Here is a 26579-nt window from a genome sequence, read left to right as displayed (position 1 = left end):
ACACGTGCAAGATTGAATATTGTTCCCAAATTTTCTATTTGAGATTAAAGAACAAACGCTGCAGGGAATGGAAAGACGCCATGAGAATGCGAATCCCCAGTTCTTGAGGTCCATGCTGATGTCTGGGCATTTGTCCTTCAATTCTTTTCTTCCAGTGACCCATACAAGCTCATAAATAACTGTTTTGCTTAAGTGAGTTTTTTATTAGATTTTGATCACTGGCAACTAAGAATTCTGACTATCACAAATTAAATGAGGTAAGTATTACCCACAGTTTTCAGGTGAGAAAACTGAAATAGAAGTAGTCAAGGTTTCACAGCAGAGTCAGAATGAGAACACGGGTTTGTCTGACTCTAAGACCTGCATTTCCTAAATACCAAAATAATGGATTCACACGGAATGCACTAATTAATAATAGATTTCACTAAAAACAATGTGTTCCCATCATTTTATAGTTTTTACTCTGAGACCTTGGAAGGACCTTTTCCAAGTATTTTGTTGTCATGGAATTCCATGCAACTAATGATTTCTTTAAGAGTTGCCCAATGCAACCTGCTGGGTACAGAGAACCCTAGATCTCATGTGTTAAATAAAAGCAAGAAACAATAGTCTTAATCTTTCAGGTAAGATGGCTTCAAAGACAAACAAACAAACGAAGCATGATAATCAAATCCTAGTGAAAAAAGGGAGATGCTGTTTGCCTCGTAGCCCCATTCTCCACTGATGAAACACTGTGAAACACTGCAGACTAGATTCCTATCACAGGGCTTTACAGAAAGCACCTGGAGAGCAAAGATATGCTTCTTATCCTGACTCAATGACAGATGCCCTAGGAACCTTGGTCAAACGATTTAAACACAGGAGAGAGGTTAAGGATACCTACTCCATTTCCCACAGGAGCCAAAGAAGTTACCTGAACTCTACTGAGAACTCTAAAGCAATGTTTTATAAATGATCGTATCTAAAATGAAGAGTCCTGAGGTCTCAGGAATTATCCTAACCTTAATCAAGTCCTAGGGTAACAACATGACAATCCAGCCTCCCCCTGTTGTTCCTCTGCCCAAACTTCTCCTTATACATGCACAAGTACTTCGCTACATGTTTGCAAAGACTAGTTTCTTTTCTGTTACACCTTTAGTTTTAACTTAGATGTATGCCCCTTTTAACATGAAGAGTTGTGCTGCTCAGAGTACCTGTTATGTAACAGCATTTTAATGGACTCTACCCTGACACATCAAACTTAAGATTGCAATAATGGCTCTATAAATTATCTATTAAGAAGGAGGTGCTTATTTTCTAAATGTCAAATAAAGACATTTTGTTAAAATTAGCTGCTCAAGCAAATACAATTTATAAAAATCAGTCACAAAATAAAGTATATGTGAGACACAGCTAAAAATGAAAGTTACTCTCTCAAATTGAAAAGCTAATACCCTAGTAAATTTAATTCAATGTTTTGATTAAAATGTTGCTTCTTTGTAATTCTAGCTAATAAAAAATAATTTACTTTCCACAATTTTCAATGCTTCATAATAACAGAATAAACCAAAAGCCGCTGCTTTTCATGAGAATTTTTCAGGACCTCATTCAGTTCTTCAGTCACTGCCTCTCCCAGGACAAATAACTGAGAGTTGACAAACCTGGCTCTGGAAGTAGTTCCGCTTTTAGAATCGTCCTGATGTTGCAGGAATTCGCCTGACTGTAATCAAATCATAGTATACAAGCATGACAATTTCCATGCTCCTCTGCCCAAACGTCCCCCTTTCATTTTGGGAATGACCATCACCTCTCCAAATAACGTTAAACAGCCCACAGATGACTATGCTCCCTTCTCCCACCAATCCCGTACTTTCAATATCAAAGCAGCCTTCCCCACTTACTGAGGAAGCGTTCCCAGAGAGGTGCCCACAAAGAGAGTCTATTTTCGAGGAAGTGGAGACCCTCCGATTTTGTTAAGCATTCATAACGCGTTACATTCTTTTCTCTATTTAAATCGCATGTTGATTCCAACTCTGGCAGTGATGTGTGTAAATCCACTTAAGTCATTCTGCTGCTTTTTAATACCAATTTTTAAAGAATGCCTCTGTCCCGTTTCACAAAAGACGTGAGCATGTTAAGCGTCGCTCACCTTTCTTAACTTGTTGTAAGTTTCAGAATAGATCTGTTTCCTAAAGAGAAATTCACAATCCTCATAAATGTTCTGTCCAGATTTAATTAATCAAGTAATAATGACAAGTTTAAGTGTTAACACACATAAACTAGACGCCTCATTCAGGACGGGGTAAAAAAAAAAAAAATTGAACTAGGGCACCAGCCCGATGTTTAAATAGCTCAACTTGAACGCCATGGAAACAAGAGGGAATTCTCAGTAGTCAGACAGCAAGAAGGCTTTTGGGGGCACCTCTAATTTTGAAAGAATCCTTTTTTAAAACTCAACTGCCAATTAAAAGTTGAAAATTAATTTTCTCTGCTGTAAAAGGCGTGTAAGGAATGCGTTAGAAGGCAAACATAAACGCGTGGGGTGCTCCCAGGCTGCAGCAGCGCCGGGCTCACGCCCCGGGATTACGAGGAGGAGGGAAAACAGAGAAGGGGTCGGAGACGCGGCAAAGAAGCGGGAGGCGCGGGACGCGCCGGCCAGCAGCCCGGGCCGGGCCGAGCCCTGCGACCCCGCGCTCCCGCGCTCCCAACCCCGGCCTCGGCTCCCGCCACGCAGGAAACTGCCTGTACCTGTCCCGCCGGCCAGGATGCGCCGAGGCGCCCGCGTCGCCCGCCCCTCTCGCGGCTCCGCGTCCACCGCCCGCGATCCAGGAAGCCACTCCGGCCTGAGGCTTCCCGCCACTGCCGCCGGCTCCTTCCTCCAGCGACACGGCGAGCTGGCTGAAGGCGTAGAGGAGCGAGCAGAAGCCGCAGGCCAGGCACAGCACCACGATGCGCAGGTAGCGCCGCATCGCGCCGCTCAGCACCTCCGCCTCCTTCTCCGCCGCCGCCGCCTCTGCCGCGCCCGCCCTGCCGAACTAGGGCGGAGGGAGCCGCACCGCGCAGCCGCGGGCGCAACAAGTCCCTCCTCCGCCGCGGCCTAGCGCCGCCCGCCCACCAACTTCGCCCCCGCGGCCTCTGCCGCCGCAGTCCGCGTCGCGGGCCCCTCCCGGGAGGGCGGGCAGCGGCCGGACGCGCCGGCGCACTACCCGCGAGAGGGCCGGGCGCGCGGGGGCCCGATCCGGGAGTGAGGGCGGGGCGCGGGTGTCGCCGCGTCGCGGGAAGACGCTGACTCGGGAGCCCCGCACTCCGAACTGCGCGGGAGACGCGGGGCGCAATGAACCGGGCGTTGGAAGGCGTTGGAGACAGCGGACCCAAATTCAAATGACGGTTCTTCTACTTGGTAGTTGGTGATGCTGAGCAACCTAAATTCTCTGAGCCTGTTTCTTCGTCTGTAAATGGACACAATATCCTCATCGTAGTGGGGTTGTAAAGATTAAATTGCCTAACGCACATGAAACGCTTCAACGTTAGAAAGCACATGATTAAGCCATTTTTCAGCTCCTTCGTCTTCAGCCGGGACATACCCAGCCTCAGAGTTTCTATAATACTGTCTGTACGAGCCATTTTACCCGGATACCTAATTAATTATCTTGTAATACTGTTGGGAATACTTATTTTGCCTCCTTAAGGCGGCTGTAAGTGCCTGTAAAGTTGAGGGCCTCTTTACATCTTTTTTACCTTCCTCGCAACCCATTTCCACCTCCAAAACAATTTCGTGTTCTTCCTACAGAGCTTTCTCATCAGCTGTGCATTTCTTCTCCCTCTTCCTCAACCATATTAACAGTTAATTCACTTATGGAACATTTATTAGAGCAACACTATGTGCCAAGCACTGTGTGAGTGAGTACCTTGGGGTATAAAGACGCCTTTTTGAAGTGTGGGGTGGCACAGTGGATACTTGGAAGTGCAATTCAGACATTAGGATGTAAGCCTGTAAAGGTGTGGGTACACACACAAAGGAGCAATCAGTTCTCTCTGGGTGTGGTCAAGAGAAACTTTATAGCTTGCTGGCTCTAGAGTCTTGAGGAGGATTGGAGAAGGGAAGGGGGGCGTGGCGGGGATTAAGGGAAGTAATTCCATGCTGGGAGATGGATGAAATACGCTCTTGTGTTCGGGGGAACTGTGAGAAGTTCGATACCCGCAGCTAAGTGATACCAGCAGCTAAGTGAATGCAAGAGAGGATATGATCAGTGATAAGACTGTAGAAGTTGAAGAGGCCAGATGCCTGAGTGCCTTTAGTATGCCAAGGAGTTTGAACTTAATCTGGCAGACAATGGTGAACCATTGAAGGTTTTTTTTCAATAAGGAAGTAACATGATCACATCTGCCTTTTAGGGAGCAGATTCTGGCTGCAGTGTGAAGGCTGGGACAGAGATTGAGACTGGGGCCAGAAAGCATCTACAGTGCCCAATAGTGAGGGAAAGGAAGCTACACACACACAATTTCAGGGAGAAAAATCATGCTGTTACTGTTCAAATTGCATGTGTAGCTTTAAGAGTTTGGCCGTGAGAAACAAAGTGGGGCAGCGCCATGTAATTTACCAACTCTCCATTTGAAATCCCTACACCAAGAAAGTGCTGGCTCTGCGACCATGGGGAAGTCACTAAACAAATTTATGCCTGTTTCTTCCTTTATAAAAATAAAATGTCTTGCCTTACCTGACAAAAAATGAAAAACTAGCATTCTATCAAGATGTGTGAATAGAAAGAAAACACACTTATTCATTCAATAAACATTTATTGAATATATTCTACATGCCAGACAAGGGGCTAGAGTATACTGCCGTCACAGGGGACGGGCAGATAAAAACGATGACAATATTAAGTTATCCTTCCACTACACCTTACAATTCTTAGAGAAATAAAGATAAACGTAAGGATATACAAAGTATAAGAATGGAAAATTGATATTGAGGTAGAAAACTAAAGATACTGTACCAAGAAACTAGATTAAGAATCAGTACTCAAATAAAGGATGCTTAATATAAAGAGATGCTAACTACAGTCATCTTCTCTTTCAACAAAGAAACTAAATGTAGTGAAAATAAAGAATAACTTAATGACCCACAGATTGTTAAAATACTGGAATGGCAATTTTCATTTCTGCAAAACATTATGGAGAGAGCATATCCAGAAAAATAATCATCCATTTGCTTGACATCAGGATCCTGGACCATATCATTCCTTTAGGTTCCTTTTAATCCTTTGATTAAAAAGGAAATTCCGTTGAAAAAGTATATAAGGTATTCCAAAAATAGAAGTGATCTTTGCACTACCCACACTGTCTTAGTGGTTCTCTTGGAAGGTAAGGAGCTGTGTGTGCATGCCCTTCTGATCATTTTTAGGATTCACATTGTATTTTCACATTCCTAAAATTATATTATTTTCGTATCATAACAGGTAGGTATTTTTTTCATTTACTCTGTATATGTATGTATTCCTAAATCTATTTTTTTATATCTAGACCATCCTCTTAATTCTCTAATGATAGGTTGGCTATCTCCAAATTTTTAATCAATTTTGATCTTCCTTTCATCCTGTCAAAAAAGTAAATTTAGGGAGACAAAAAGAAATTTTAAAAAATAGCAGTAACTGTTGTTTAAATTATGGAGATAGAAATCTTTTCAGGATCTGGAAAACTCTCAGATCCAGGATAATCCAAATCTCAATAATCATATTCAAAAGATTAATCTTGATTTTTCTTACACCTCCTAGTACCTATTGGCTATATAATAGACATTCAATGAGTGTTTATTATTTTTTTATTTCTTCTCTAAGTCACTCTAGAGCAAACTTTGGCTCCTACTCAGTATTTCCTTCCCACCTCTGTCTACATTTGATTACTTGATTCTCAAAAAAAGTCATTCTACTGGGGAAAAGGAAAATTCTGTACCTTTTCAGACTAAACTTCAAAAACTTTTTTATATAACTTCCTCTCTATAAAGGTTTATGCATAATCTAATTTATCCTTATAACATGTATATGAAGTAGGAGACATTTTATTCTTTTAAACAACAAAGAACCTGAAATTCAGAGAAGTTCATTAACCACATTAAAAATGAAGATCCATAATTTGAATAAAAATCTGAGGATACAAAATCCATGTTTGTTTTCTCCATTATATCATGCTATATGAACAAATAAATGCTAAACTGAGTGATGCAAATAAAGGAAAAAAATCAATGTTTATGAAAACCTGTTGAGAGGTTGAAACAAAATTTTACAATCGGAGAAATACAGGACGGATTAGTTATACAGCATGGAGACCCAGAAACCCAGACTGAAACTACAAATTATTCTCTCCTCCAGTAGGCCTCTATTGAAATTTCTCCGTTTTCCACAGTCCATTTCTGAGAAACCTTGTTGGACTGGAGGAAAAAGTTGGAAAATAATGTAGCCAGTTTAAATAAGTGTTTCATTTTAAGTGTTCATTCAGACCAGCAAATTTAGGAAAGGGTAGGATCAGAGTAGGAAGAGAGTAAAAATACTCAGCTATAAAACACAAGATTAGAAAAAGTGGTAGTAGAAAACCAATGAATGGGGACACCTTAGCTCCTACATGATCCCCAAATTTAGCTGGTGTTTACATCCACGAGGGAGGGAAGAGTATGGGGAGGCTGGGGTAGAGAGTAAGAACTATCCTGTGGACCACCTCTGTATTTCTTCCTGGTTTAATCTTCATTCCCATTACGACAATAGATTATGATTTTAAAATAAATGCTGTCAGTACATTAAAAGCTAGGTTTGTAGGGAAGTACAGTCATGGGGAAAATCAGAATTCAAATACATATGCACAAATTCTAACCCAGGTTCCCAAAAATTGAAGTCTTAAAATAATTTAAGAATTCTAATACCATCACACTTCAGAAGTCCAGTGCTTAGCTGAAAACAATCAAAATTCTTGTTATCCATCTTCCTTTCTATACAGAAATTACACCACTAGACAGTCCTGTAATACGTATGTTTGGTTTCTTTACATTTCTGTATTTTTATTTTTAGACAGAAGGGTACGGAGGGAGGAAGAGAGGGAAACATCACTGTGTGGTTACCTCTCTTGTACCCCAAACTGGGGACCTGGCTCAAAATCCAGGCATGTGCCCTGACTGGGAATCGAACCAGGGACCCTTTGGTTTGCAGACCGGCACTCAATCCACTGAGCCACACCAACCAGGGCTCTATATTTTATTTTTAATAAAGTAAAAAAATTTTTTTGCTCTAATTAAGTGTCCCTTAAGTTATCCTGTACTGGAAACACAGGGCGTTATTTTTTAAATTTACTTTTATTATCAAAGATCAAAAACTACCTCTTAGGCCTAAGGCCAAGCCACTCCGTTCCTGAACTCAAGACTGCTTTCCTTTTTTTAAAAAATGCTTTCACTAGTGTTTTGTCCCTTAGGAGTATTTTTCTCTCAAACTGGTTTTAAACAGTATCCCAGCTCTTCTCAACCTTGCTGACTCCCAAGTAAACATAGGCTCATTTCATTGCTATTATGAATTAAAAAGAGAATAGTGAAAATAATCCATATAAAAAAGTCTAAATAAATCTTGGTACCCAGGTTGGTTTCTAAATTCTTCTTGCTGAGTTGATGGAAGTATAAAGATGGTATGGTAGCTTTCATCCCAACTCCCTACTTCCAAGGTCAGCAGCGATAAACCAAGGTGTAATCTCAAGACCTGCCAAACTTGTATCTTATTGCCACTGATCAGAAATTCCAGCTGGAGAGGCACTACTTTACTGGCTCCTTGCCCCAGAAAGCTCCTGTTGGGGCTTATCCTCACACCCTGAAATAAAGCAGTTTGTTTAGCTTTTTAAAAAAATATTACTATTTAGCCTTATTTACAGAAGAGATTTGAGGAACTTTGTAAGAACACAGGGGAGACTATAAGTAGATAAAAATCTGAATCTAGGAAAAATAATTAACAAGTTAGAATATAGACATGCAGGCAGTTGAGTCCTACGTAATCATTAAGTTTAATTTTAATCTGAGATTTCTCATGAATAAAGCAAAAACTGAGGGCAATCAATTAATGATTTGCATTGTCCATAAGGAAAAGGCAAATTGATTTCTCAGAAGTAAAACTTTTCCTGAAATAGGTCTAAACAAAATCCCTCATTTGGATTCTGAGTGATGTAATGTTCCCTCAATAATCTTCACAAAAAGGGAACCACAGACCTCATTCCGCTGTTCACTGATTTTTTAAAATTTTGTTCAAGAAAATGTCACATTACATGGCTTCAAGTTTTAAACTGCAAAACCCGAGCTGTAAAATGAAATGGTGCTGGCTGAAACTACTTGCAACACCCAACATTTCCATCTGCAACTATCAAGATGAGACCCTAACATTCTCGGTGTGCACTTGCAGTGGGTACTTAGGCCACAATGAACACGAAAGCACAACAAGCACGCCCTCCTCACTGCTACCTCTGTATTGTAGATATTTGCATTAATGAATTGATGGCACTGTGATAATTTACATCTCTCTCCCCTCATACGAGTTCCATATCTTTGTACTCTTTGTACCCAACCCCTAGCCTAGTGCCTAGTACACAAATACTCAATGTTCAGAGTTGAATAATGCCGATGTAATGAAAATCTAGATCAGAAAAACACTGAAAATATTACAATGATAACTATAGTCTACAGTTCCTACTGATGGCAAGGGGCAGGGATGGGAGTGGGGTGGAGGGAGGGGGAGGTCGGAGAGGAGGGGGGTAAGGTGCTAGGACCACCGCCAGAAAAGGATTCAAAACATGAAACTTGTCCCACAGCATTGAAACCTTTCAGAGCTATACTTGATTTTTCCATAGAAGTTCTTATCACAGCATTTCATATGCTCCAGAATTAGCTTATTCCATAAAGGCAGGAATATTCTTCCCTGGCTAAATACAATGTCATATTAAAAACATAGTGTTTACATTACCTGGGCCAGTGGGGATGTGCATTCAGGAAAGTAAAGTGTTAATGCAATTCAAGGTAAAATTTCTCTACGGCAGCTTTTTTAAATGACCTGGTTTTGAAGAAAATCATCCTAAAGTTATTACACATACTGCTGCCCTAGTGAAGTCTAAACAACGGGAACGTCAAGGATTGAATCATTATGAATATATCATACTTTTTCAATACTCTGAGACAAACATGCTGTCTCTCCATTCCTAGTGATTTTTCTCTATTATCCAGATTGCATCCCAAAGCCCCATTTCCTAATTTCTGCTACTATTTGTGCTTTGTTTTCCCCTTTTTCTTCCCTCATTTCTTTCCCATTCCTATTTTCCTTGCCTTTGGTATTAGTGGGGCTTATTTTTCATCAACACCCGGAGAAGGCATTGTTTCACTTCCGCTTTCACAGAGTGATCAGTCACGTCCTGTATTCTGTAACCTCCTGATTCTGCTTAGCTATTTGTCACTGATAACTTTTCTACATTTCAATTATCTACACGTGTTACAGACAACTGAAGGTGCTTGTAATTAAAGGGGTAGGGTGGGAGGGGCAATGCTAGTAAGTCAAAGTATCATTTTATGGTTATCCTTATCCTTACACAAACTTTTCTTTTTCCTCTTAATTTTCAAAGCACAAGTTGTCAATTTCCCATTTCCTACATCAGGTCTTTAAAAGACTCTGGAGAAGAAGTAAGTTGCACACCAAGAAAATAAGTAAAAAATGGCCTAAATGGAAACTAATGGGTGTCCAACCTGTGGCCTGCATGCAGCCCAGGATAGCTAAGAATGTGGCCCAACGCAAAATCAGAAATTTCCTTAAAACGTTTTCTTTTGCTCATCAGTTTTTGATAGTGTTTGTGTATTTAATGTGTGGCCCAGGGACATCAAAAGGTTGGACACCCCTGTCAGCATTAATGCATATAATACGCAAAAACTACATTATTTTTAGGCAGTAAGGATTTTTATCAAAAAGAAAGGCAATATGCAATCAACTTAGAAAAGCTGAAGTTTTTCTTCCTTTTTAATGTTTTCACTGTCTACTACCATCACTATAACTTTAGGAAAGCATTTGAAAAAAATAAAAGCTTTATTAAGTCAACTACTTCTACTGTTTTACAAAAGGCTTTAAGAGTATGTACTCTTGTATGCCTTAAATTGTATCTTCACTTACTCATATCAAAATATGGTAATAAACTCTGAAAAGCATCCAAATTCTCTTTTCATTTGGAATTTGGTTAAAAGAACTCACTACTAAAATCACAGAGTAAATTGATGAAACAGAACTAAAAATGTACCCTAAAACCAGGCTCTGAATCTTTTTGCATATTTTAATATTCTGTGTAAGTATTTATGGGATTTGGAACTGCTTCCTCATTTGGAAATGTTTGAGGTAGGGTGAAGTGAAGGCAAGTAAGATAATTATGACTAATGGAAGGAAAACAAAATTTTAAACTAGCAAACTCAATTCATTTCTCCCGTCTCATAGTACATACCATCGCATGCTTTAATTATGGAAAGATGGCTGCTCTGGGATCAGATCAAACATCTGATGTGGAAAACTCAGTGTAACCTATAGAACACCATTCCTTTCGGTCATCCAAGAGGGCATAGAAATGATTTTTGTATTTTTGTAATGGTATTTTACTGATTAAGACCGTAAAGGCTCACATTTACTGAGCATCCAGTAAGTGTCAGGTAATTTTAAGAATTTGATATGACTGGCATTTAATCCTCCCAACAATCCTATGAGTTAGATATGATTATCATCACCCTGTTTAACAGATGGGAAGTGACCTTGAGTGATTTCCTCAGGCTCAGTTAGCTTCTACAACAGGGATTCAAACACCAGACACCAGTTAGTACTCTTAATTCCCCTGCTACATGGGAATACAGTAATACAGAATGACGACTGTGCCCCCACCCCACATTCAGGTATAATCCCACCTTCTGTCCCATTTGTCTCTTTTGCAGTCCACTGAAAATACATCCTGAAAGTATTTGAGCATCATCAGAAGATCCAGTACCTCTAAAGCATAGTTTTGACTTAAAATTTAGGATATTTTCCCTATAACTATTACTTGTAATTTTTGCTGTGTCTAAAAATAAGTACATAAAAAATATTTGAAACACATGAAAAAATTAAGACAAAAAGACTTCATGTTTTAAAAGAACATAACCAGTTAGTTGAGGTTTCATTGAAAGTATCTTATAATAAAAACAAATTTTAATTTGTCATTTAATAACACTAAAGAATGAGGTATATAAATGCTTTAATCACAGACTTTTACTGTATGCAATTAACTGTTTTTCACAACTACATCTTACAAATAAGACAGTACCATTGTGCCTGTAAAAAGTACTGCAATTAAACAAAAGTACATTGCCACATGAAACCACCAAATATCACAACGGTCAGGGTCTACAGCTTTATTTTTTTCTTGAAATGCTATCATGTCTTTATGTGACATTTCGTATCCAACTTATGTTTTTAAGTTCATTTATATTGCAGAAGTCTCCTACAAGTGGCTATATATTAAGCAAATGGCTAAGAAAAAGCAGGAGACCCTAGAAGAATTTAGGAAGTACTGTGTGGTTTCTAGGTTTGATTTTAAAATATAACATAAAACACTTTATTAGTTGTAAACAAAAATGCAAAATCTGTAGTCATAAAAATATTTTATTCATAACTTTGCATAATAGTAAGTGGGGCTGTAAATACTTTTCACTTGGAGATACTGAGAAATGCATAAACTGGCAGATGTGTCTGTAAGGAGGGCACTATGATTTTCATAAGAATTGTTACACTTAATAAGAAGCCAATTAAACTGATTTTAAGACTATTGTTTCCCCAGTTCTGTGCAACAGTTCCCATTTCTGTATTAATTAGATTCATACCTCTATAACCCTGGATAAAGTTTGGGGCAAGGAAACAGTGATAGAACTATTAAGTTAAAGCTTTTTCAAAATTACAGCTTTTAAAATATGGCAGGTTTCTTTTCTCTTCTGCATTGGCCAAATGCTTATAATTATTTGAATTTTAATTTTTTATATAATACAGAAAATACCAGTGTTCAATGACAATAGCACTAAACCTGAACTATAAAGCTAAATAATCAATGTTTTATTGTTTACTTATCTGAGAGTAAACATTACAATAAATGAATGTTTTGAAAGATAAGGAAAAAAAACAAAACAAAAAAAAAACAAAAAAAAAAAAAAGAAAAGATAAAACCAGAAATATAATTCAGGAATAATAATTTAGTAAAATGTGTCAAAAACATTGGCAATGGTTCATACAAATTCTTTATTTAATAACAATTTTCCTATTTAACCACACCAAGTACCAGCAGGTGTATTAAGAGGATAACCATTAAGAAAATCTTGTTGCAGCAATAGTTGATTAAGTTGATCTTTGACTTGTATACATATAACTATTTGTTTCACAATTCTCAAATAATACATATTTAGGCAGCTTGCACTATGTTATAAAAATTTAAATTCGTTACATGCCAATAGTAGAGAATTCAAGATTTATGTGTTAGAATTCACTAAACTAAAAGTGAAAATAGACTTACCAATAACACTGCAATAATGAATAATTCAAACACATTTTCATGGCACCTTTAACTGTGGAGACCAAAATGTTAAAGTCTGGAAATGTCTGGTAGGCACAGATTGCAATAAAATCTAACAAATTCTAACAAATTTCTATTTTATGTAAAACGCAAAATTATGGATTGTGCATGAGTACGGTTGTCATGAAAATGTGGTAATATTGGCATAATCTGTGTACTTGCATGGTCTGACAGAAGTGACTAAGAAACTGGAGAAAATAAACTTTAATGAGATTCTCCATTCAGTGATGAGGCTTCTCCCCTGGGTGAAGACGACCTGGACATTCCCCTCTCTGTGTTATCAGAGCTAGAGCCACTCTGACTGTGCTGATCTCCGGAAGCAGCACTAGATGCAGGCGGGGACTTCGTTTTCTCCTTAAAGTCTGTAATAATCACTGTCAGGTCTCCAACGGTAACTTCCAAATGCTGCGCACTACTCCGATCCACATTTTTCAATCTTGGCCTGAACATACAAAAGATGATAGAATTTTAAACTGGCTTTTCTGTCAACTTTCTGTACATATAATGAATAAATTAGATAAAAATACTCTTAACAAAATGAATACATCTACTTTTTTTATGAATACATCTATGTTTAAAGCTGTACATTCATGTGTAACTAACAACAAAAATATCATTAAATGTTTCAAATCATTAATATTAATCAAACCAATCACTCATGAAATCTTGAAAGTGACAAAAAAGTGACATTCTGGAAGCAACAGTCTCTTAATTGTGCTTTTATAGCTTTATCATAATTTTGCAGACAGACCATCAACTTTATTAAAACAAATGTTTTAGGCCAGCAATGACAGTTGCACCACAGAGGAAGTTGGTAACAGCTAAGGTTGCGTTATACACAGGGCTCTTACTCCACTGATGTGCACGAATAAGGGCATCCAGACTGTCTGTTCCATGACCATTTAGACAGATTAAAGCCCGTGCAAATATCTGCGAATATTGTGAATATCACTCCTGGCTTTATAAGTGAAAAAGTAATAGATTCCCCCCCCCATAAAAAAGAAAGAAATAGCTCAAATACACATGTATTTTAATCTAGTAAAAAAACAAACAAAACAAAGCAAAAAAAAATCCTCACATTTAAGCTTGTATTTGTGGCCACTGTGTTTAATTTCTAGTACATCTTTCAAATTTAAAAAAACCATTTCATGATACTTTATAATAAAGGAGATGAAATCTTTTACTTCTACCTTGTATATATCAATGTTAAAAGAAATAAAATGGTTAATTTTATTATTTCAAAAGTGCCATAAAATACTCTTTAAATTTACCTGGTTTTCTTATGACTGTTCTTTTTGCTAGTTGTTTCCTTTTCACTTTTTTCTTTTTCTACTTTATCTTTTTTCTCTTTCTTTGACTGTGTAGGGGGCACAAACTGCTGAGTAACCTGCTGTGCAACCAACTGGGAGACAGGCCGAGGCTTCCTGTGTGCATGTTAAAAAGAAAGGTTTTTTTAAAAAATATTATCACTTAAGAATACATATCCTTTATGAGAGAATACCTCAAATTATGAGGACACATATTATGGTTTTCAAGTATAAAAGTTCATATATAAGGTAATGTGGATGCACAATTTAACAAATATACACACATAATTGTTTTCCTAATCAAACAAAAATAGAAATAGTTGAAAGTTATAGCCCAAGATATATGATCAAAACATTAGAAATAACTTACGTAAATCAATGTGAAAATTATTAAAAATGTGTTATCAAGCTGATCACTCATCGGAAAACACATACATAAATAAACGTGAATTTTAAAAATTAAACTTGAAAGTTTACACTGAAATAACATTTAAAATTATCCCTCCTCCCTCAGAAAACCATCTGTGGCAATGACTATTTGTTTTTTTTTCCCTTAAAATCTTTCATTTATTCATTTAATAAATATTTGAGGGGCAAAATTTCTCAGTCCTTATAGCTCAATTCCTTGAGGTACCTTACGTATATAACCCAATCTCACCATGCTTTTTTGACCTTTGAAATCTACCCAGTCCTTTGAGACATGCCTCCTCGTTCACTTATTAATTGAAAGGATGTTTACTGAAAAACTACTGTAGGAACTGCACAGAGATATCTGAAATGTTGCCTGGCTTTAATCTTGGTGCCAGTACAAGCTATCACTCTATTGGCCCAGATTGAGGATCCCTCCAGCTTTATGGTAGAACTCGGGCAACTATGGTCAAGATTCAAAGTAAGTAGTGTCTAAGTTCTTAAAATGAGAGACAAGAAGACTGAGAAGGGGAAAAGGGAGGGAGGGGAAAAGTTAGGGAGGATAAGAATACATTTCAACAGATAATCTATAAACAGCAGTAATTTTATTGTCTGGAAAATCCTGACCCTATTTTGGTCAGTAGCATTACTAAAAAAAAAATTTTTTTTGGTTCCTCTAGATCAAGACAAAATAGAAACCAATGAGAAAATACTACATAATCTACAATGCAAAACTGCAAGGAGGAATCTTTTGAAGAAGGAAACAGGAAACATAAGGTGTAAAAGAGATTTCAGCAGAAGGACAATGAATTTTGTTTAGAACCTGAAGAGTCTGAAGCACCAGAAGGATAGCCAGGAAAGACGTCCAATACACAATTTAAAAAGGTAAGATGCACAAAGAAATCATAGTTAATGATATAGATTAAGATACACAAATGAAAGTGACATTGGAAGCATGGTAATTAATGGCTGAGCTTATTCAAGAAATGAACTTAAAAAAAAAAGGGTTAAAGGAGTGGTTCTCCAATTTAAGTCACAACAGGATCACTTGGAAGGCTTATTAGCCCTACTCCCAGGGTTTCTGATTCAGAAGGCCTCAGAAGAGCCCAATAATTTGCATTTCTAACAAGTTTCCAAGTTCTGCTGCTATCTCCGGTCTAGCCACCACACTTTTGCGAGAAAGCCAAGTGCAGAGTTGCTACTACTATAGCTTAAAGCTTGAGAAGAAAAGTGGGAAGTGGCAGAGAAAAAAAGCAAGGCTGGATGCCTAGGAAGGAACCTGATCTTGAAAAACAAAGGAGAAATTCAGCTTTGAATTTTACAAAGATTACTGGCAGCAGTCTTAAGGGGAAAGGTACACAGAGGCGGGGAAACTGTTAAGAAGCTACTTTAATAATAGCTCAGAAAAAATTAAAAAAGGCTCGACCCCAGGAAGCAGCAGTGGAATTATTTAAGACACTGAAGAGGCAGAATCAAGGGGACAGGATGACTGACCAAGATGTGCCTTCCTCACTTCTCAACCAACTAACATTCCTGCAGCAAAACACACAGAAATCCTGGGTGTAGCCCAGGACTTCATGTTTCTGTGACATAAAAAAAGAAAGAGGCCTGGCTGGTGTGGCTCACTGAATTGAGCGCAGGCCTGTGGTCACCAATTCGATTCCCAGTCAGGGCACATGCCTGGGTTGTGGGCCAGGTCTCCAATTGGGGGCTTGTTAGAAGCAACTGGTCAATGTATCTCTCACACATCAATGTTTCTCTCCCATTCTTTCTCCTCTCTCCCTTCCCCTCTCTTTAAAAATAAATAAAATATTAAAAATAAAAAGAAACAGTCTTAGATGTTGATAAATGCTATGAAAAAAATTAAGTAAGTCCGGAACATAAGGAGTGATGGGGAAGGAGTTGCAGTTTTAATTTTGTCTTGTCTCCTCTTCTAAAATAAACTCCACAAGAAAAGAGATTGTACTATGTACTACTGTATAACTAGTACCTAGCATAGTGCTGAAAAAATACTAAATATTTGCTAAAGACTGAACGAATGATAAAATCAGGTTTAATGACAAGGGAAGATTTTTTTTTTTAAGAAACGGGGTACAGTAATGCCTAAGCTTACTCATTGACCAGGGTCAACCACTTCCTAGAGAGAAGACAACAAATAATGAAAAAGTAAAAGCAGCAAGAATTAATTTCTCTTCTAATAATGCTAATATGGAAAGAGAAAAAAGCTCAAAGGTGTGACAGGGTTGAGAAAAGATTTATTTAGACTAGAGTGCCTAGTGAACAGTGAGTCACCTAAAACTGAAAGCCACTCCAAGATACAAAATGCAATTGAGGTGTAGTAATCATTTGGTCTCCAAGGTATTGGGGATCTCCTGATCTATTCCTCCCACAACAGATGAAGGAATGACAACTTCCTTCACTGCCTTTTGTAGTGTTGCTCCTTTCTGCATCCCAAAATTTTATGCAAAATTAATTTACAAAAAGGTTAAATTGAATTACAAAAAACCTGCAAATATTAAAATAAATTTACATTCTTTTGAACTTAAACTAAAATCCTGAAGTTTCAAGCAATTAATAAATTGATGTTACTTATTCAGTAGCCATTATTACTAACTTAAAATATTTTATTTATATTCCATTTACTTAGTGCTGCCTTTAAATAAAATTGATTATTTTTCTAGGTTTTTCTGGATTCATTAATGACCTCAATAGCTCAATGCTGGGTTTTTTTCCCCATATAAGAGCTACACGGCTCAATCATGGATACCCGGATCACAAAGATTTTCAGGAATATAACTACTGTGCTGTGGTTAGGTACAGTACTTTTATAGCATGATCAATCACTCTCCCTTGTCCCCTCCAGCATTTGTCTCCCAGTGGGTACCCATCTATTTCGTGACACTGCTCCTCAAGATTCTCACTCCAACTTCTATGTGAGGAAGGGATAATCCTAATCCCCCAACTTCACGAACCCTACAGTACAACTGCTGCCAAGTTTTTATATTTAACAACTTTCATGTCTCCAGAACCTTCTTAGAATCATTTTCCCTTTTTATATGGCCCATATAAAATATGAGTTCATTAATGTGAAAATAAAGGCATATTAAGTAAGTAAAGCAGGATCTACTTCATAAAACCATGAGGTTAAATTAAATTAATATTTATTTCTAAACAAGTTATGAACCCAGAATTCGTCTAAGTGTTAAACTCTCAGTAAGAACAAAACAGTTAGTGTACACTCTCCTACCAGGCACAACCAACACAGAAAGAACTAGTTGAACTGCTCAGGTGAGAGACTAGAACCAAGACTAGGCAGAAGACTACCACACCAAACCAGAAATGAAGTAAGTAATAGTAATAACGATCTATTCTGTGGTGTAGTCAGGGGAATGGAATTGAATCAGTAAATCTGATGACATTCCAGAAGGATAATACAACCTGACATGTGCTGAGTGATCAAGAACTCTCCCCATTCCCCCCTGCCCCAGAGGGGAGTTTAAAGAACAAAAAAAGGGAATTAGGAAGCACAGTGCTATGGATTGAATGTCTATGTCCCTTTGAGAGGTGATTAGGTCATGTAGGTTGAGCCCTCCTGAATGGAATTAATGCTCTTGTAAAAGAGGTCACAGAGGGATCCCTTGCCCCTCCTGTCATGGGAGGGCACAATGAGGAAGTGTGTCCTCATCAGACACTGCATCTGCCAGTGTCATGATCTTATCTTGGACTTCCCTCTCTCGAGAACTGTAAGACATAATTGTTTGTTGTTCACATCCCACGCAGTCTATGGTATTTTTGTATGAGCAGCTTAAATGGACTAAGGCAGTTGCAGGAAGCCAAGAACAGGACTATTCTAAACAGGAGGGACTGATGAACTTGGTGGTGGTCAAGTTGGGTTTGTATATTTTTAAAATAAAAGCAAAGCTGTAATTAGAGCCAGTGGAAATGTGAGACTAGTGGTCTTATAAGCAACCATATCATCCTTATACCTAGTGTTGTTTGTTACTGATTTAACTTTTTAGTCACCAATAAATTTTCTATAGTGGTTCTCTTTTTCCTTAAGAAAAATGTTATTTATTTCTGTTTGTGTTCTTTCTCTTTTTATCCTAGACTTTACTAAATGTATACTATTCCATTATTTTATTATTAGTTTAATGGTGGTTGATTTTCACTTAAAGATTATAACTTTGTTCCTCTGTTCTACAATTATTTGTTCTGGCTTAAATTTGGGAGAAAAGCACAAAATATATGTGTACACATATAGCCTAACTATTGAAAGTTTTCTGCTGCTCTCTAGGAGCTAAATGAGCTTTACAGATCCTTCCCTGAAGATAGAGGGAACACAGCTTATGATGGTCTTTGTATCATATCATAAAGTGACTCATCTTCACCATTCCCTTTTAAAAAGAAAGCCCTTCCATATCCAGAGCGCTTAAGAAAATTTAACTGTGATCCCTTTTCTACTTAATGAGAAAAATAAGGAGGATGGTAGGAAATTTCAGAGGTAGGAGATAGTTAACTCAGGAAATAAGGGGCAGGGAATCATTTATAAGGCATGCCTTTTTATGTTCAGGAATTTATCATTCGGGATTTTGACACTACACCTGTAATGCCAAAGGTTCTTTGATAAAAATGACAAAAAAGGCATCTAGTAAAATAAGTGCTGTCCAGCCATATCTCAACTGTACTCTATTATCTTCTTACATATGTCACGATCAGGCAGTAACTTGTGAAATACGGCATTCAAAAATTTTGGAATCCCTACATGTCTCTACGTATCTATCTTAAAAGCCCAAACAGACTGTGTTAGGCAGGTCTGTTGATTTACTGCAACATAAGAAAAAAAGGAACATTTCAACAACCATTTAATGGATATCTACTATCCATCAGAACAAAATATTTTAGAAGCTTTTAAACCTTCCATGTGAATAGGAGGCTTAATGTGTTCCATTTCTAAGTATGTGTCTGCCCTTCACTGCCATCACTCTTCAATACAAATTCTATGTGCCAAATACAAGAAAAATGCTTTAAGCTCAAGCAATTTCATTACAATTTAGCTTTGTCAAACTGGATAGGCAAAACAAAAAACCAACCATATAAAACAGTTACTGGTTCTCTTCTAAAAGAGACAGCATTACTGACAGCTCGGAAAGAAGTAGTCTGGTTCATGGCACTAAAACATATGATAAATTGTAGCAATATAATAAATCTCAGTGAGTAAAAAAGGCTGCACTCAACCCAAACCTGCTGTGAGTCTGTTGATACACTGTCAACAGAAACCCCAAAAATCTAACCAAGGAGGAGTTTATAAGCACCCACCTTGTTTGACAAATCTAGGTGAGAGGCTGGAGATTAACCATATAACAAAACAGACAGCCTGTGCTCTACTGAGTTTACTCAGCAGATGAGAAAGACCCCATACAAAAGTAAACTAAATAAAAGTAAATTTTCTCAAAAGCACTATAAGAAGAAAACAGTGTGCTGTAATAGAGAAAGAGACAGAGGACGTACTATTAGACATGGAGGAAAGAAATTTAGCTCATATCTAAACCATCAGTTCAGTAGGAAAAATAGCCATCACCACAGAACCCTTTTTTAAGTGTATTAAGTCATCTTATGAATAATTTAGATGAGATAAAGAAAAAATGAATAATAAAAATTTTAGTAAGACAGTAAACTCAAATTTTTATTCCATAATAATGAGGTTTTAAAGGTATATAAACCCTAGACTACAACGTGTTTTTTAATGATGAGTTCATCAGCTATTATGTCTCATTCTAGGAGCGCATCTATCTTGTAAACACTGGTTTCCTGAACTCATATACATCTCTGATAGATATTGGCTTATCTTTACATCCACTTCTTAAACTTGCATTGTCGAACATCTTTGAAAACCTTGATGATGGCGTATGATTTTTTGAAAAGAAGAAAGCCATTTTCTTTGTTCCAAAATAACCAAACATTTTCATTTTTAGACTAGTATACAAAACGATCATCCAGTATCTATCCACTTCTTTTGGTGTCAAATATCATAGAAAAGAATACCACCACATGTCCTAACAGTGAAACAAAATGGTTCAAGCTCACTGTTGCAAAATACTGCATGATAAAATCCCTTCTGTTGAATGACTACTCATGTGAGAAACTATTTCCTTTTTGTCCTTAGGCACATATTGCTTAACGTAAGGACTCAAGTTTGCAAAAAAGTCATCTAGGATATTGTCTTTTGAAGACCTTGTCAGAGAGCTCTAGCACTGTGCAGCCTACCAAGGATTAACAAACAAAGGGATGAAAATTACTCCATGTTGTCAAGTTCCTGGATTTCTCCTCCCAGGCCCTCAAAGAGCATTCTCTTGCTTGGCCTGCTCAATGACTCTTTCCCTTCCAGCGTTTCTCAGGTAGATCTTACTTGACAGATCAGTTTCTGAGAATCTGTGATGGACAATCAGAAGGAAAGGAAGTTAGACATTGCTAAAAGAAGTTTTGTTTCATTGTGGGGGTTGAGAGATTTTGAGGACTGTACCTTGGCAACACAACTATTATATGAGGGCAGAGGTGGAAAATGGAAAGATATGACTAAAAGAATGCTTCTAGGGTGATATGTCTTTTTTCAGTGTTTAAGAAATACAAGTAAAGGGCTTGCCAAATTATTTTGAAACTGTAAAAAAACCCCAAAAACCAATAATTCCTCAAAATAAATCAATTAACTTTAGTGGTCTTCCTTCTGTGCATGTTGGTATTTGATGCAAAGAACACATTTATATAACGTGCTATTTTACTTTATTATTTATTTTAGGTATATTTTATTGATTATGCTGTTACAGTTCTCCCATTTTTTTCTCACTGTATCCCACCCTGCCCTATACCCCCCTTCCTCCAGCATTCCCTTCCCTTAGTTCATGTCCATGGGTCGTACACAGAAGTTCTTTGGCTTCTCCATTTCCTACACCAATCTAACCTCCTCCTGTCTATTTTGTACTTACCAATTATGCTTCTTACTCCCTGTACCTTTCCCCCCTCTCTGCCCTCTCCCCATCCTTGCTGATAACCCTCCACATGATCTCCATTTCTGTGATTCTGTTCCTGTTCTAGTTGTTCCCTTAGTTTGTTTTTGTTTTTGTTAGGTTCAGTTGTTGATATTTGTGAGTTTGTTGTCATTTTACTGTTTGTATTTTTTATCTTCTTTTTCTTCGGTAAGTCCCTTCAACATTTCATATAATAAAGGCTTGGTGATAATGAACTCCTTTAACTTGACCTTATCTGGGAAGCACTTTATCTGCCCTGCCATTCTAAATGAGAGCTTTGCTGCATAGAGTAATCTAGGTTATAGGTACTTGCCTTTCATGACTTAGAATACTTCTTTCCAGCCCCTTCTTGCCTGCAAGGTTTCTTTTGAGAAATCAGCTGAGAGTCTTATGAGAACTCCTTTGTAGGTAACTCTCTCCTTTTCTCTTGTTGCTTTGAAGATTCTCTCCTTATCTTTAATCTTGGGTAATTATGATGTACCATATTTTTCCAACTATAAGACACACTTTCCCCCCCAAAACTGGGAGGAAAATGGGGGTGTGTCTTATAATCCAAATGTAGCTTACCTGGCTCACTGGGCGGGGGGGGGGGGGGGGGGAGGTTTGTTTATGTTATTAAATATTTTACCACATTTTTTGCTTCAAAAATTTTTTGCCTATTTTCCTCATCTAAAACCTAGGTGTGTCTTATGGTCCAAAAAATACGGTATCTTGGTGTGTGTCCTCCTTGGGTCCAACTTCTTTGTGACTCTCTGAGCTTCCTGGACTTCCTGAAAGTCTATTTCTGTCACCACATTGGGAAAGTTTTCTTTCATTATTTTTTCAAATAACTTTTCAATTTCTTGCTCTTCATTTTCTCCTTCTGCCACCCCTATGATTCAGATGTTGGAATGTTTACAGTTACCCCAGAGGTTCCTAAGCCTCTCATTTTTTTTGAATTCTTGTTCTTTCATTCTGTTCCAGTTGAATGTTTATTTCTTCCTGTTGTTACAAATCACTGATTTGAGTCCCAGTATCCTTCCCTTCTCTGTTGGTTCCCTATATATATATTTTTATTCCACGTTGTATAGCCTTCACTACTTCTTTTATTTTGTGGCCATACTCAACGAATTGTGAGCATCCTGATAACCAGTGTTTTGAACTTTGCATCCGACAGGTTGGCTATCTCCTTGTCACTTAGTTCTTTCTCTGGAGATTTGATCTGTTCTTTCATTTGGGCCATATTTCTTTGTCCCAGCACACCTGTTACATTGTAAGGGGTAGAGCCCCTGGTATTCGCCAGGGCAGGGCAACCCACCTCACTGTGTTGTGGCACTGTCTGTGGGGGAGGGGTCAGAGGGGGAACAATGCCCCTTGCTGGAATCTCACCCCACTTTCAGTCACTTCTCCCACTACCCACAAGCAAATTGCACCCTTCTGGTGCTGATTCCCAGGTGGGTGGGTTTGTGTAGGACCTTGTGGGTCTCTCCAACAAACTCTCCTGTGAGGTTGAGAGTTTCTTCCACCACCGCAACCGCTACAGATTTTTACAGCCGATGGTTTTGAAACTGTTTTCCCAGTGCTGGAGCCCTGGGTTGCAAGGTCTGTCTCACTCCACAGTTGTTCCTCCCCGTCTATCCACATGCAAATGTGGGACCACCTGGTCCTCCAGCCACTGCCTTGCTGCGGGTCCTCTCTGCACTGGCTGCCCATCTCTGCCGCTGCCACCAGTCTGGATAAATATTCCTTCTTTAACTCCTTGGTTATCGGACATCCATACGCTTCTATTTTCTGGAAGTTCTGGTTGTTTTTTGTTTTTAAATTGGTTGTTATCCTTCTCTTGATTATGCGAGAAAGTGAAGCATATCTACCTACACCTCCATCATGGCCAGAAAGATGTTCCTTATTTTATTTTTTAAATGGCTAAAATATTTTAAAAATATTTGTGGAACCCTTGGATCTCTGTAGAATCATGGTCTTCTGTATATCTCTGTAATGCTACTGATCACTGCATGATGTGTTCTATCTCCCCACCAACTGGACTACATATTCCCTACATGGAAAAGATCCCATCTTACCTATTTCTGTATCCCCAGCATCTAGTACAACAGATCTTACATTTATTAGATGCTTATAAACATATCTTGATATTAACAAGCACTAATAATACAAATTAAATAAAATGTGGAAAAACTTTTAATCAATAGTGTGAACACTGATTTGATTAGATGCCAACTTCTAGGGGCTCACTTTCTTAAAAAAATTTCTGATGCCATCTTGCCTTTGAGACATGTACTTCTTTCCCATAAAGACAGAATGAAGAGTTTAATGTACATGCCTGCTTTCTATAAAGTTATTATTAAATCAAAGGATAAAGAGTCCTTTTTAAGTGGTTTTCCCCACCTCCAAATAATGAAGTCATCTATTCTACTAATACCAGCATAATCTGACTTATCAGCAAAATTTAAATATTAGCTATATTAAGGATATTCAAATGTGTTTGTTATTGTTTTGCAACAGAATGATCATTCTAACAAAATGTTACAAGGAATCTCAATATATATAAAACTGCAAAATCTAACTTCTACCTCTGCAAAGTTCATGTGGAAGCTCGTTAGTCCCCATGTGCTCAGTGCTCATCCTCAAATCTCCCAGTTATCCCTGAAGTGTGACTGTGATGAATACAATGGGAAAACCACTGATCTAACATATTTCCCACTATACTAATTAAATTGCACCTTAGGTTCAACGTATTCTCTTCTAGTCATCTGGTTAAGTGTGCTTATAGAATGCATGGAACAGTATCTTTCACCATTTCAAGAATCTATGCAGAGTATTTTGAAGAGTCTTAAGGTCTATATATATTTGATTTTCAATATCAAACACTTCTGCAGAAGCCCAGAACACAATTTTCCCTAAACTCCTGGGAGATGGCAGCAGGGGAGATGACTCCTTGGCAGCATTACAATAGTCTTTGGTAAGTACAGACAAAATAGATGACTCTATCTGCTATAAAAACTAGGTTAGAGCATTCAGCAATTAAGTCTGAAAAATCCCTCAAATCATTAAACAACATCACAGTTCACTTAACTTGAAAGACCAAGGGCACTCTCTAGAGCTACAAACAGGTCATCCTCAAGTTTTCCTTCCCCTTAGACAAATAAACATGAATTTTTCTTCCGTATTACTGGAATAATTCCTCTTTATCATTCCCATGAACACCACTCTAGCCTAACTCAACAGTAGCCTCCTACCATTTACCAAAATTGGAGCTTTCAAGGTCACCAAGAATCAGCTTATCATCTCTAATGATCAACTGTAGCTCTCATCTTACTTGGTCATTTAGGAAGCATTTAACTTAGTTTATCATTCCACTTCCAGCAAAGCTTTTTTTGCAAGCCTTTAGAATACCACATTCTTCTAATTTTTCCCATGCCTCACTGGCTACTCTCTCACAGTCTCATTCACTGATTCATTCCTCTCTTTCCCAATTTCTAAATTGCGCAGTGCCCCAGGACTTGGTCTTCGGATATCTCTTCGATCTACACTAACCTTATAGGGCGTTTACTACTTGAAGTGTGGTCCACCAACCCAACCAAGGGCATCTACACTGAGAACCTTCTAGAAATGCAAATTCTCAGACCTTGCCCACAAACTATGGATATTTTTATGCACACAAAGCTTGAGAAATGCTGGTCTAGGTGACCTAATTCAATCTTGGCCGTATATACCATTTGTACAATGATTTGCCACCCTGACTCCAATTAGAATTACCAATACTTTTTAAAAATAACTAGTCCTGGGGGGAAACAAGTTAAATTTTGTAGGTTGATAAATATTTGTAAAAATGAACATTTAAGAAAAAGCTAGATTTTTAAAAACTGAAATAAATCAAACATTAATTTTAATGATTTTAATGAAACCAATAAATTGAACATTAATTTTAATAATAAAAATTGTTCTCAAGGACACACACCCACACAACCTCTCACGATGAAACATGAACAAATGTGATCCATGTTATCCAGCTACTCCACACCAAAATATTTACTAAGAAGTATGTGTGCATACAGAGTTCTATATACTAATGTGCACAGCAGCTTTACTTGTCATAGCCAGAAACTGAAGACAACCCAAATGTTCATCAACAGCTGAATTAAGGAACTGTGGGATCACTAGGTTATATGGTAACTCTTCTTACCTTTTTAAGTAATCTCCAAACTGTTTCTATAGTGGCTACAAGTACCGATTTATTGTACATTCCCACCAGCAGGGTATGAAGGTTCCTTTTTCTCCACAATCTCTCTGACACTTGTTATTACTTGCCTTGTTGATAACAGCCATTCTAACAGATGTGGGATGGTATCTCATCGTGGTTTTGATTTGCATCACCCTCAGAGCTGGTTACCAGAGCTGGTTAATTGTGTGCTGTATGTCAATTATACCTCAATAAAAGCTGCCTCAAATTTTTAATCTAATCACAAATCAAATTAAACCATCGATGCCTGGGTCCCACTCCCGAGTTAAATGATACTCTGTAGGGGTGGAGCCAGGCTTAGCAATTTTTTGAAAGTTCCCAAGCGGATTGTAAATTACATCCAAGGTTGTAAAGTGCATCCAAAGATGAGAACAACCCATCTATACAATGATACTCCAAACTTTATATTAAAAGCTCCAATGGCTCCCCTAAACCCCAGACTTAAATAATCAACTGCCTATTTAACATCTTCACTTGGATGTCTAGTAGAAACTCAAAATAAATTAGTTTGTTCAACAATATACTTTTGATTCCTCCCTTCTCTCTTCCATTCTTTTGACAGTCTTCCTATGTTAGTAAATAGTACTCCATACTTCCATTTGCTCAGACCAAAGGCTTAGAAATATTCCTTCCATACTTCCTCTCATACCCACATCTAAAACTCACCAGCAAATCCTTTCCACTCTACCTTCAAAATACATGTAGAACTGAATGATTTCTCATTACCGCCACTAATATCACCTTTTAATATCCCGTAAGTAATGTCCCTGATTCCTCAACTAGCTTGGTACAGATATTTTCCCACAAAGTAGCAGATCCTTCCAGATGTAAATCAAATTAGATTACTAACTACTCTCTTTGAAACTGTTCAGTGGGTTCCTCCTCCCCACCCAAACCTTTCCTTAGTTACACTCTGGCAAGCAGAGTATATAGCAATTGAGAATAAAATACAAAATGCTTGCACTAGTCCACAATCCTAAATGATTTAGTCTC

At 37.8% G+C, this 26579-nt stretch overlaps 2 protein-coding genes across 5 annotated transcripts in view; both read right to left on the bottom strand.

Moving 5' to 3' along the window:
* Nucleotides 1-3084, bottom strand: part of GXYLT1 (glucoside xylosyltransferase 1) — a 47576-nt gene extending 44492 nt beyond the window's left edge. The window contains exon 1 of one of the 2 annotated variants that reach the window (XM_053921613.1): nt 2728-3084. In XM_053921613.1, the coding sequence (XP_053777588.1) occupies nt 2728-2948 (221 nt within the window). In that variant the 5' untranslated portion in view covers nt 2949-3084. The remainder of the gene's footprint in view (nt 1-2727) is intronic. The other variant, XM_053921615.1, reaches the window with a different exon arrangement.
* A 1695-nt stretch (nt 3085-4779) lies between these two features.
* YAF2 (YY1 associated factor 2) overlaps nt 4780-26579 on the bottom strand; it is an 89884-nt gene continuing 68084 nt past the window's right edge. For all 3 annotated transcript variants that reach the window (XM_045184124.3, XM_024575399.4, XM_053921611.2), the window contains 2 exons: nt 13884-14036; nt 4780-13054 (listed from right to left, as the gene is read on the bottom strand). In XM_045184124.3, coding sequence (XP_045040059.1) covers nt 12817-13054; nt 13884-14036 — 391 coding nt within the window. In that variant the 3' untranslated portion in view covers nt 4780-12816. The remainder of the gene's footprint in view (nt 13055-13883; nt 14037-26579) is intronic.

The sequence above is a fragment of the Desmodus rotundus genome, chromosome 3 (assembly GCF_022682495.2).
Source record: "Desmodus rotundus isolate HL8 chromosome 3, HLdesRot8A.1, whole genome shotgun sequence".
Lineage (NCBI taxonomy): Eukaryota > Metazoa > Chordata > Mammalia > Chiroptera > Phyllostomidae > Desmodus > Desmodus rotundus.
Note: the sequence above shows the minus strand (reverse complement) of the source record. Positions and strands in the feature narration are given on the sequence as shown.